The sequence below is a fragment of the Procambarus clarkii genome, chromosome 32 (assembly GCF_040958095.1).
Source record: "Procambarus clarkii isolate CNS0578487 chromosome 32, FALCON_Pclarkii_2.0, whole genome shotgun sequence".
NCBI classification, from domain to species: Eukaryota; Metazoa; Arthropoda; class Malacostraca; order Decapoda; family Cambaridae; genus Procambarus; species Procambarus clarkii.
In genome coordinates this window covers 40,151,333-40,164,647 of record NC_091181.1, presented here as the reverse complement: position 1 = coordinate 40,164,647, position 13,315 = coordinate 40,151,333, and the positions used below count along the sequence as shown (strand labels likewise).

General features: G+C 40.0%; 1 protein-coding gene across 3 annotated transcripts in view; it reads right to left on the bottom strand.

Annotated features, from left to right (window-relative positions):
- LOC123759451 (proteasome activator complex subunit 4) overlaps window positions 1-13,315 on the bottom strand; it is a 129,545-nt gene that overhangs the window by 13,969 nt on the left and 102,261 nt on the right. For all 3 annotated transcript variants that reach the window (XM_045744537.2, XM_045744538.2, XM_045744540.2), the window contains 3 exons: window positions 11,269-11,958; window positions 9,482-9,637; window positions 7,454-7,670 (listed from right to left, as the gene is read on the bottom strand). In XM_045744537.2, the coding sequence (XP_045600493.2) occupies window positions 7,454-7,670; window positions 9,482-9,637; window positions 11,269-11,958 (1,063 nt within the window). The remainder of the gene's footprint in view (window positions 1-7,453; window positions 7,671-9,481; window positions 9,638-11,268; window positions 11,959-13,315) is intronic.

Genomic DNA, 13,315 nt, shown 5'->3' with positions numbered 1-13,315 from the left:
GAAACCATTAGTTCTACTGAACTTACTTGGGGCCTGCAGCCTCTCCAAGACATAAACCAGGGTTTTACACAATCCCCCCATGCACTCGAGCTATATCAATAGGCCGTTCTACCTCTTCATCCTTACTTCATTACACACAGAAATCACAATAGATGCATCACAATAGCATGATGCATTATGCTATTGTGATAGAGAGAACTGAGTGAAGTGAAGTGAGTGAAGTGAAGTGAGTGAAGTGAAGTGAAGTGAAGTGAGTGAAGTGAAGTGAAGTGAGTGAACTTCAGTGGTAGAGTGGAGCTTCAGTGGTAGAGTGGAGCTTCAGTGGTAGAGTGGAACTTTAAGTGTAGTGGCACTACACATGTTTTTGTGAAGCTGCATAGAGGAACTTCACAGGCATTGAGTGGGACTAAGTAGCAGCAAGTATTGAAGAGACTGCAGGAGTACCTACCTGATTTTGAGGACCCAGAGACAGATGTTCTTATGGTGTGCCCTCAGGATGCAGAACAGAGAATTGTATGGACACCATGATATGTTTGAGGGAGTGCTTGAATGCATATGGCATGACTAATGCAATGTAAGGTGAGAAAGTGATTATTTTTCCTTATTGGAGATATTTTATATGCAAGTTACTCAGCCACAAGTAGTGAGAGGGCAAAAAGGCTGAGGGCAGAAATTTAGCAGAAGCCTAGTGCAGTTTATTTGGTGAAGAACTGATATTATATAGGTGGTTGCTGGTTTGTAGAATCCTATGTACTGTAATATTATATACGTATCCACTCAATTTAACAGCCTATATGGGGCTGAGCCCTAGTCGTTATTTCCGGAGCTCCGTTATTTCCGAAGTTAAGTCGGGTCGGGTAATTTTTCAAGTAACATTCAGGTAGGATATATTTTATACTGTATAACTAAAAATAAATAAAGTTCATTGTGTAATTGCATTCCAATTTAGTGCCACACCGACGATTAAGCCAGTTGTTGGCTGCTGCATGGATGATGTGTGAACACGGTCTGATCAAGCCCAGATGGGTGGGAAAAAATTGATTCATTCCTTTGTATTGCAAAATATTTCATGTATCAATCAGCAAGTTAATATTTCCTCAATAATATTTTAGAGATGTGTTTTGATTTACCCTGAACAGTGCAGGTAATGTATTTTTAATGTTACAACACAGGTTGTGGCGGCCATGCCATAACAATGGCGATCGAGCCTTGTCACTGAGAGCTAGCCAAGACGAAATATTTTGAGCTCATCTATTCTCTGCTGACGATAGAATATACATTTGCAGAGACTAATATGTAGCTTTTATTGAAAAAAAACAATTAATATCTTGTAATACTATAATAAAATTGGTAAATTGACTTACAGTACTTTTAATGAAGCTGAAGATTACGAAGCTGTGAAGATTACGTCATCCTCTGCAGCGCTTATTTTATATTGTTTATATTGTATACAGGGTACATACTGTATGTACCCTTATTTTCAGGCATATTTTAATAGAGTATCCTTCTGTTTCTTGATGTCACTTACTGTACTTTTCCCGATGTTAAACTCTGCTGCTGCTCGTGCATGAGAATATCCTTTATCAAGTTTCTTAATTAACTCCAGCTTCTGTGCAACCGTCAGGCACTTCCTTTGGGTAACTTTTGGCATTTTTGTAAATTAAAAAGAAGATCACAATTACAGTACAGTAATATCCTTCACAATTGAAGCTAGCCGCGCGAGTTCAGAGTAAACAATGGAAACACATGGCCCGGCGGAGTACATTCTAGGTCCGTGGGAAAAAATACCTAGTGCCTATACTATAAAAGGTATTTAATAAGAAAACAAAGACTTTTGGTTAATAAAAACTGTTTCAAAATATTTTATTAATAATAATTTAAAATTTTCTTCATTAAAGTGAATCATTTTAAAAGAAAATTAAGATGTAATATATGACTCTGGACGATCCAGGTCGGTGGCCTGGTCGCCATGTGAGGGGACGCTGATGCCACAACAAACCCAATACCGACAGACTGTCGGTAATATCGACCGCAGATCGGTATAGCAGGCTCCAGATACCGGTCGTTAATACCGGCTGATCGGTATAAAAGAGGCCGTTAAATTGAGTGGATACTGTATATTCATGTAATGTCTGTAGACAACTGATTTTTGCTCTTGTCCTGGTGAAGATTTCTAGGAAGGAAGGAAGGAAGGAAGGAAGGAAGGAAGGAAGGAAGGGAGGGAGGAAGGAAGGAAGGAAGGAAGGAAGGAAGGGAGGGAGGGAGGGAGGGAAGGGAGGGAGGGAGGGAGGCAGGGAGGGAGGGAGGGAGGGAGGCAGGGAGGGAGGCAGGGAGGGAGGGAGGGAGGGAGGCAGGGAGGGAGGCAGGCAGGCAGGCAGGCAGGCAGGGAGGGAGGGAGGCAGGGAGGCAGGGAGGGAGGGAGGCAGGGAGGGAGGCAGGCAGGCAGGCAGGCAGGGAGGGAGGGAGGCAGGCAGGCAGGCAGGGAGGGAGGCAGGCAGGCAGGCAGGCAGGGAGGCAGGCAGGCAGGCAGGCAGGCAGGCAGGCAGGCAGGCAGGCAGGCAGGCAGGCAGGCAGGCAGGCAGGGAGGGGAGGGAGGGGAGGGAGGGGAGGGGAGGGAGGGGAGGGAGGGGAGGGGAGGGAGGGAGGGAGGGAGGGAGGGAGGGAGGGAGGCAGGCAGGCAGGCAGGCAGCCAGGCAGGCAGGCAGCCAGGCAGCCAGGCAGCCAGCCAGCCAGCCAGAGAGAGAGAGAGAGAGAGAGATATTATATATATATATATATATATATATATATATATATATATATATATATATATATATATATATATATATATATATATTAGTATATTTTGGTAGCAGTCTTTCCTGTAGACATATATTATTAAATATGACCGAAAAAGTAAGATTAATAATTCTAACACGAATTTTCTCAATCTTTCGTACATTACGCTTCACTGTTGGAGGTAAATCAAAAATCACTTCTCCAAAATTCATTTTTATTTCTAGTCTGACGCGACACGGGCGCGTTTCGTAAAACTTATTACATTTTCAAAGACTTCACAAATACACAACTGATTAGAACGTATCTCTGATTTTATATCTACATTTGAGTGAGGTGGGAAGGGTGATGTGGCATTAACACAAGACAGAACAGGAGGGGATATTAATAGGGTATTAAAAGTATCAACACAAGACAGAACAGAAACAATGGGTATTGAATAGAAGTGTTTGTAGAAAGCCTATTGGTCCATATTTCTTGATGCTTCTATATTGGAGCGGAGTCTTGAGGTGGGTAGAATATAGTTGTGCAATAATTGGCTGTTGATTGCTGGTGTTGACTTCTTGATGTGTAGTGCCTCGCAAACGTCAAGCCGCCTGCTATCGCTGTATCTATCGATGATTTCTGTGTTGTTTACTAGGATTTCTCTGGCGATGGTTTGGTTATGGGAAGAGATTATATGTTCCTTAATGGAGCCCTGTTGCTTATGCATCGTTAAACGCCTAGAAAGAGATGTTGTTGTCTTGCCTATATACTGGGTTTTTTGGAGCTTACAGTCCCCAAGTGGGCATTTGAAGGCATAGACGACATTAGTCTCTTTTAAAGCGTTCTGTTTTGTGTCTGGAGAGTTTCTCATGAGTAGGCTGGCCGTTTTTCTGGTTTTATAGTAAATCGTCAGTTGTATCCTCTGATTTTTGTCTGTAGGGATAACGTTTCTATTAACAATATCTTTCAGGACCCTTTCCTCCGTTTTATGAGCTGTGGAAAAGAAGTTCCTGTAAAATAGTCTAATAGGGGGTATAGGTGTTGTGTTAGTTGTCTCTTCAGAGGTTGCATGGCTTTTCACTTTCCTTCTTATGATGTCTTCGATGAAACCATTGGAGAAGCCGTTATTGACTAGGACCTGCCTTACCCTACAGAGTTCTCTGTAGGGTAAGGCAGGTCCTAGTCAATATATATTATATATTATATATATATATATATATATATATATATATATATATATATATATATATATATATATATATATATATATATATATATATATATATATATATATATATATATATATATATATATATATATATATATATATATATATATATATATATATATATATATATATATATATATATATATATATATATATATATATATATATGTCGTACCTAGTAGCCAGAACTCACTTCTCAGCCTACTATTCAAGGCCCGATTTGCCTAATAAGCCAAGTTTTCCTGAATTAATATATTTACTATAATTTTTTTCTTATGAAATGATAAAGCAACCCTTTTCTCTATGTATGAGGTCATTTTTTTTTATTTGAGTTAAAATTAACGTAGATATATGACCGAACCTAACCAACCCTACCTAACCTAACCTAACTTATATTTATAGGTAAGGTTAGGTTAGGTAGCCAAAAAAAGCTAGGTTAGGTTAGGTAGACGAAAAAAACATTAATTCATGAAAACTTGGCTTATTAGGCAAATCGGGCCTTGAATAGTAGGCTAAGAAGTGCGTTCTGGCTATTAGGTACGACATATATATATATATATATATATATATATATATATATATATATATATATATATATATATATATATATATATATATATATATATATATATATATATATATATATATATATATATATATATTATATATATATATATATATTATATATATATATATATATATTATATATATATATATATATATATATATATATATATATATATATATATGCGAACAAGCCTGAATGGTCCCCAGGACTATATGCGAATGAAAACTCACACCCCAGAAGTGACTCGAACCCATACTCCCAGAAGCAACGCAACTGGTAACTACAGGGCGCCTTAATCCGCTTGACCATCACGGCCGTCAAAAGGAAGTGATAGCCGAGGCTATTTGAGCCACTTCCCCGACGGCAACTCGGATGGTAATCTTGGGCATAGCATTTCACCAAATCACCTCATTCTTTGGGGCACACGTGAGGAACACAAATGCGAACAAGCCTGAATGGTCCCCAGGACTATATGCGAATGAAAACTCACACCCCAGAAGTGACTCGAACCCATACTCCCAGAAGCAACGCAACTGGTAACTACAGGGCGCCTTAATCCGCTTGAGTTGCCGTCGGGGAAGTGGCTCAAATAGCCTCGGCTATCACTTCCTTTTGACGGCCGTGATGGTCAAGCGGATTAAGGCGCCCTGTAGTTACCAGTTGCGTTGCTTCTGGGAGTATGGGTTCGAGTCACTTCTGGGGTGTGAGTTTTCATTCATATATATATATATATATATATATATATATATATGTCGTACCTAGTAGCCAGAACGCACTTCTCAGCCTACTATGCAAGGCCCGATTTGCCTAATAAGCCAAGTTTTCATGAATTAATTGTTTTTCGACTACCTAACCTACCTAACCTAACCTAACCTAACTTTTTCGGCTACCTAACCTAACCTAACCTATAAAGATAGGTTAGGTTAGGTTAGGTAGGGTTGGTTAGGTTCGGTCATATATCTACGTTAATTTTAACTCCAATAACAAAAAATTGACCTCATACATAATGAAATGGGTAGCTTTATCATTTCATAAGAAAAAAATTAGATAAAATATAATAATTCAGGAAAACTTGGCTTATTAGGCAAATCAGGCCTTGCATAGTAGGCTGATAAGTGCGTTCTGGCTACTAGGTACGACATATATATATATATATATATATATATATATATATATATATATATATATATATATATATATATATATATATATATATATATATATATATGTCGTACCTAATAGCCAGAACGCACTTCTCAGCCTACTATTCAAGGCCCGATTTGCCTAATAAGCCAAGTTTTCATGAATTAATGTTTTTTCGTCTACCTAACCTACCTAACCTAACCTAACCTAGCTTTTCTTGGCTACCTAACCTAACCTTACCTATAAATATAGGTTAGGTTAGGTTAGGTAGGGTTGGTTAGGTTCGGTCATATATCTGCGTTAATTTTAACTCCAATAAAAAAAAATTGACCTCATACATAGAGAAAAGGGTTGCTTTATCATTTCATAAGAAAAAAATTATAGTAAATATATTAATTCAGGAAAACTTGGCTTATTAGGCAAATCGGGCTATGAATAGTAGGCTGAGAAGTGAGTTCTGGCTACTAGGTACGACATTATATATATATATATATATATATATATATATATATATATGTCGTACCTAGTAGCCAGAACTCACTTCTCAGCCTACTATTCAAGGCCCGATTTGCCTAATAAGCCAAGTTTTCCTGAATTAATATATTTACTATAATTTTTTTCTTATGAAATGATAAAGCTACCCTTTTCACTATGTATGAGGTCAATTTTTTTTTATTGGAGTTAAAATTAACGTAGATATATGACCGAACCTAACCAACCCTACCTAACCTAACCTAACCTATATATATATTGGTAAGGTTAGGTTAGGTAGCCAAAAAAAGCTAGGTTAGGTTAGGTTAGGTAGGTTAGGTAGACGAAAAAACATTAATTCATGAAAACTTGGCTTATTAGGCAAATCGGGCCTTGCATAGTAGGCTGAGAAGTGAGTTCTGGCTACTAGGTACGACATATATATATATATATATATATATATATGGCTGCAAATTGGTTGACATTGAACAGTAATATCATGAGGGATAATTAGAAGATAATCCCAAAACAAGGAGTGTGGGGGCGAGTCATGGCAGCTCGACGAGGGTGTGTATTCATGATAAATAGGCCAGATAGGAGCCATTTCTCCAAGTAAAGGTAACATTGACAAAGGTAATCCCTCTCCATGACAACAGATTTCAAGGTGATCTTCCAATATGCACTCCAGTGTCCATTGCTGATTGACAACAGCAGCAGTAAGTAGTAGTTGCCGTGGTTTTAATCTTATATTAACAGGGAAGTGGTAGAGGGGGTTTGTTTGTTAGAAGATAAGTAGAGTTCAAGATATAAAATCCCCTATCCCTGATACATACTACTAGGTGCCATCAGTTGCGGAGTTCTATTGGCCTACCGGGGACCAAGGGTTGGGGGCAGGGACTGGGCCACCTGGTGGTGGCAATCAATACTAGAGTCTTATGAGTAAGTTTGAGTTATTTGATGTGTGAATTGTTTGGAGCTATTTGCCATTTGAAAGTTTCATTTCCTATGAACCCTCCAGTTATCTGCAAAGATTCACTGACTTTTTGGATGCTTTTGTGATTGGGTTGTAAACTGTTATTTGCTCTGCAATATACAAATGGGAGAAGAAAAGGGAGGCCAAAAGCATGGTGAAAAAGGAGAGTACAGTATATTAGTTGCAGTGATATCTGTATAGTTTGAGGAAATGTCTCGGGATAGAAATGCTTGAAGGAGACTGAACCTGCCACCCTGCTAGCCAAGGTGGCAAATATTTGATACAAATAAGAGACAACAAAATATCCTACCAAGAGTTTGTCCTCGGCGTGAATGAATTTACAATGTATAAGTCCACTCAGAACAGTAGAGGCCATCTGCTGCACCTCCAGTCTCACATCAGACAAGAGACCCACAACCAGCTCTTGTACTTGTTGTGGAGCTCTGTTATCACTTAGGATCGTAAACATGTTGGTAAACACAGCCACCTGTAGCAGTGACAATACTGCAGCTCGGGCACGCCACCAACTGATGATGGAAAAATAAAATGTTAACTACTGTATCTGCTCATACATATGTAATCATATACAGTGATACCTCAGCTTACAAACTTAATCCGTTCCCAGAGACGATTCATAACCCGAAAATTTGTAAACCGAAGCGAATTTTCTCTTAAGAAATAATGTAAATTGAATTAATTCGTTCCACACTCCCAAAAATATTAACTTCAAAGTAAATTTTATACCTAATTCACCTAAATCTTTAGTACTAAAGTATGTACAGGATATTCCTTACCCCTAATTGATGACTCGTGTTGATGTATGAAAGATGGTTGGGGGGGGGGGGGGAGAGGTGTTAATGTTTGGAAGGGGAGTCCCCTTCCATTATAACATCAGGCAGTGATGACTTCTCTGGGGTACTCCCTCTCCTGTTTTGCAGGAGTACTACTAGGACCTGGTTCTGGCTCACTGCTTGCTTACCTTACTAAGAATCTGTCTAAAGACACTTGTTTTTACCTACATTTTAACACTTGTCTGTAGTGAGACCACATTGTCATTTAAATGGTCTATGCAACAGCCTGCTACACCTTTATCTGGGCGAGTGTTTTCAAGAAAACTTTGCAGTTCTTCCCATACTTAACACATTTTCTTAACACACTCACACTCCGGGAGCGTGCAAAAAAAACTTTGTGGTCACGCTCCCGGCAGTGCGGGCGAGCGCACGGCGACACCAAAATGTGTATACTCGTTTCAGTTTTCTCACCTTAATCCTCATGCTTCGTTGTTTGTTTTGGTATCATTGTGTTCGCAATAGAATTCTGTACAGGTGTATCTGCATATAATGTCTAAAAGCCCGGCATGACTCTCCACAGCAAAGCCTAAAGTCTGCAAAAGTTACCCGTGAACGCACAAAATCAGTACAATGGGTATACTCTTTTCCGTTTTCTCACCTTAATTCTCGTGCCATGTCCTTTGTTTTGGTATCATTGTGTTCGCAATTAAATTCCCTGCAGGTGTATATGCATATATTGTCCAAAAGCCCGGCATAAGTCCCTTTAGCAAAGCCTAAAGTTACTCGTGAGCGAGCACCAATTGGCGCACCGCACCGTAATGTGTATAGTCGTTTAGCCTCCTACTATCTTCCTCTGTGTAAGAGAGAGTAATTACCTAAGTGTAGTTACAGAATGAGAGCTACGCTCGTGATGTTCCGTCTTCCCACCACTGTCATAAAATGCTTTGAAATTATTGACAGTTTTGGCCACCACCTCACCTAACTTGTTCTAACCGTTAACACTGTTCACAAAAGTGAATTTTCTTACATTTTTTGGCATCTTTGTTTAAATCTATGACCTCTTGTTCTTGAAGTTCCAGGTCTCAGGAATTCTTCCCTGTTAATTTTATCAATTCGTGTTACTATTTGTACGCAGTGATCATATCGTCGTCTCTTTTTCTATCTTCTAGTTTTGGCATATTTAATGTCTCTCCTCATAGCTCTTGTCCTTCAGTTCTGGGAGCCATTTAGTTGTATGTCTTTGCACCCTTTCCAGTCTGTTGACGTGCTTCTTAAGATGTGGGCACCATACAACCGCTGCATATTCCAGCTTTGGTCTAACAAAAGTCGTGAACAATTTCTTTAGTATTTCGCCATCCATGTATTTAAAAGCAATTCTGAAGTTAGAAAGTGTAGCACAGGCTCCCCCGCACAATTTTCTTTATGTGATCCTCAGGTGATAGTTTTCTATCTAGAACCACACCTAGATCTCTTTTTTTTTTTATCAGAATTAACATTAATTAGTTGAATTAACATTAATCAGAATTAAGTTGGTTTTATTAACATACCTGCTCTTAGCTACCTGTGTGATGGCATCCATGAGTGCTGGAACACGAGCTGGAAGAACAAGAGCTTGACTTATGACAGCTAATGTTGCCACACAATTACCACGAAGCTCTGGATCATTGTCAACACTCTCCAACTGACACAGGTGAGGGAGAAGCCTGAATACAAAGAGAATAGGTATGTTGAAAGTTATCAGTGTACTGAGAACATAATAAAAATTAAGTGCTTTAACTAAAAGAAAATGTTCCCCTCTCAGTGGCTCCTTAGAGCTTATGGACCAGTATCCAAGGCCAAAACCATAACAGCAGTCATCTAGCCAATTCAAGGCCCACTGGGAGCAGTTGTTGGATTCATAAGACATCACTTATCAGAAAACCTTGCCAAATTAGCAGAACAGGAGTCACAAAACTCTCACTCAATAGGAACAGTTTGCCATTTGTTTGTATCAAACCTAACTAAAAAATATAATAAATAACCAAAATACCACCCTGTTGCTTTATCTTTTTTGTCATCAGATGAGAGCACTAGTAAACCAGAGATCTGGCAAGGCCAACATCATGACACTCAAGCCTGGAAAAACTTGAGAATTTGCTGGTAAGGAAATGAATAATATGGGATGTTCAGAATCTGTATTAAGCAATATAATAATAAAAAATGGTAGTAAACTGATAGTGTGAATATGTTATAAAATAGACATAGTAATGGCAGGGGTTGTAAGTTACAGACCTGCATCATGTGATAAAGGAAGCAACTGAAGCAAAAACTCTTATAATGGGGGATTTTACCCACAAGCTAATAGTCTGGGTGACTAACATCACAAACAGAAGAGCAGTTTCTTGACCTAGTACAAGACTCCATTTTCATACAGCACATGATTGAGCCCACCAGGGAAACAACAGCCTTTATCTTGTAATAACAAAAGAGACCATGATCCATCTTCAGGACGGAATAGCTGCTCACTTATTTGCGTGTGGAAAAAGTCTAACATAGTTCCAATCTACAAAAGTGGCAGCAGGGAAGACCCCCTTAATTATAGACCCGTACAGTATCATTGACAAGTGTAATAGTGAAAATATTGGAAAAAATAATAAAAACTAAATGGGTAGAACACCTGGAGATAAATTATATAATATCAGACAGTATGGTTTTCGATCTGAAAGATCCTGTGTATCGAATCTACTCAGTTTCTATGATCGAGCCACAGAGATTTTACAGAAAAGAGATGGTTGGGTTGACTGCATCTATCTGGACCTAAAAAAGGCTTTCGACAGAGTTTCACATAAGAGGTTGTTCTGGAAACTGGAAAATATTGCAGGAGTGACAGGTAAGCTTCTAACATGGATAAAAGATTTTCTGACTGATAGAAAAATGAGGGCAGTAATCAGAGGCAATGTATCAGACTGGAGAAATGTCAAGTGGAGTACCACAGGATTCAGTTCTTGCACCAGTGATGTTCATTGTCTACATAAATGATCTACCAGTTGGTATACGGAATTATATGAACATGTTTGCTGATGATGCTAAGATAATAGTAAGGATAAGAAACTTAGATTATTGTCATGCCCTTCAAGAAGACACGTAAATATGTAATGAAAAATGAAAAATTCACAACTAATTTTTACCATATTTTGACCGAGAATAAAGATGAAAACTAGGCATTACAGCCAATGTGTAAACCAAATTAGAAGAATTATTTTCTCTTCCTGTGCAGGATAGGTACATTGCTATGCAGTGCAAGGGCTAAATGACAATAAAATTCATATGAAAGTAAGTTAAATTTCAAATTTACCTGTAAATTTCTGGAGTGACACCATTGTAGCAGCGTCCCATCTGGCCAACAAGCCATCGACACACAGTGTTCATCAGACGCACAGTTGCTTTTCGTTCTTCACTGCCCCCAAAACATCCATTTGCTGGACTTTTGATGTGATTCTCATGAATATTGTTCTTTATATCACTAAGAGAATGCGAAGGTATTACATTAACAGGTTCACATATAACATCACTAGATATATCACAGTTTTCTCTGAGCTTCAGTTTTGCACTAACCCTGAGAGCATCCTTGTTTTCATGTCCAGCCAGAAGATTAGAAGACTCCAGGCTGGCAAGGTGGTTTGTCAATGGATTTATTAAGGAGAGTTGGGAAGTTCCATCAATATGCATGGAATTAAGCACTTTATTTAAACTATCATTGCTCATAAGTGAGGAACTTTGCAAATCCATCATTGATGGGACAACCCTTTCACTAAACACCGTACCATTAGGATGTTGAGAAGAGAGGATGTCTTGAGACAATGGGAGTGATGGATCACATTTTGAATTATCTAAGTCACAATCATGGGCCATGCTTGAGCCCGGTTCCTGGATCAGTATTGCTAGCTGAGGAAGTACATAGTCTATAAACTCGGAGCTACTAGGGTAGAGAGACGTCACACCACCTGGTAGCACCAAGTCGTACATGAAGATACCCGTTAACACACTGAAAAAAAAACCCAGCGTTTAATGTAATGAAAAGCCATATTCTGAGCGAGACCCAGAGGCTCCCCGGAGCTCTCCAGGATGATATGATATATATGAGACTTTGGCATCAGTGTGAATGGAGTTCATAGGCCTACTGGGGACCATGAGCCAGAACTTGGCCCCCTCAGAGAGGTACGAGGAGCAATGGCCTATAGAATAGCACGTGTGATTTGGAGCATTGTGTGTTTGCCATCGACCGGGTCAGGCACCCAGAAAGATAAGTATCCCAAAACAAACCACTATTCTGCTTGAAATTACTACTGAAAGTCAAATGAGTGGACAGAACTCCCCAAAGAAAAATGAGCAAACAAGCATGACGTCACCATCTGCCGCACTGTCGTCTGCGCAGCTCGCCCCCTTTTTGGGAGGAGAAAGTGGAGCCCCAGACCCCTCGCACCAGCAACTCACACCTTCAGTTCTGAGGCTCTATGTCAAAACACGCGAAAGCGCCGCCGACCGGAAGGGAGGGAGGGATGCCAGGGAGCATCCTGGTCTCACCCAGAAAATGGCATTTCATTACATTCAATGCTGGTTTTCTGGGGGGAGGGGGGGGGGAGCCCCTTTGGCTCCCTGGAGCTATAAACCCAAAGACAAGGGCAAAAGAGGGACAAACCCAGGAAGTGGAAACCACATGCCCGAAACTCAAAAGCAAGACAACTGGCAACATTGAATGACCCCCTGCAGACGACCCAGGAGATCCGAACCCTGGAACATGGACAAAGGGAACCCTGGGTCAACCCAAAGCACGTCCAGGGTCACAAGAGGCCGCGGCACACGGTTAATGGCTGAGATCAACAACCGGACACAAGATGATGTACTCTTCCCCCCGGCCAAACCAACCAAGCATCTACCCCAAGGGACCCCTCCGGAAAATAGCAGTCCCAACTTCACCAGAAAAGAAGATAGCTGCAAACTAACAAACCGATCATCAGAACCCAAAGGAGCAGAAACCTCTGAGGAGCAATCCAGAACTGAAGGGGCCACAACAAACCGAGGGGATAAGAGAGCACCTTGTCTAAAGACCAGGATGGCTCAGGTGGTGCATGAGCAGGCTGGAGGTGAAACAACGCCCGAGACAGCTCGCGAAATGGTGCAGAAGGAACATCAAAACCAAAAGCAAGCCATAGTGGCTCCACCAGCGCCGCACAATATGAGGTGACAGCATGCGGCATAAGATGAACGGCCACGAGAGAAAAAACAAGACCACCTCAACAAAAAGTGTAGTATACCTATGAAGAGACAAAAAAAAAAAAGGAAAGACCGCCAGTAAACCACATACTGCTTCAAAGACGAAGCACACAAGAGGGACACCATCA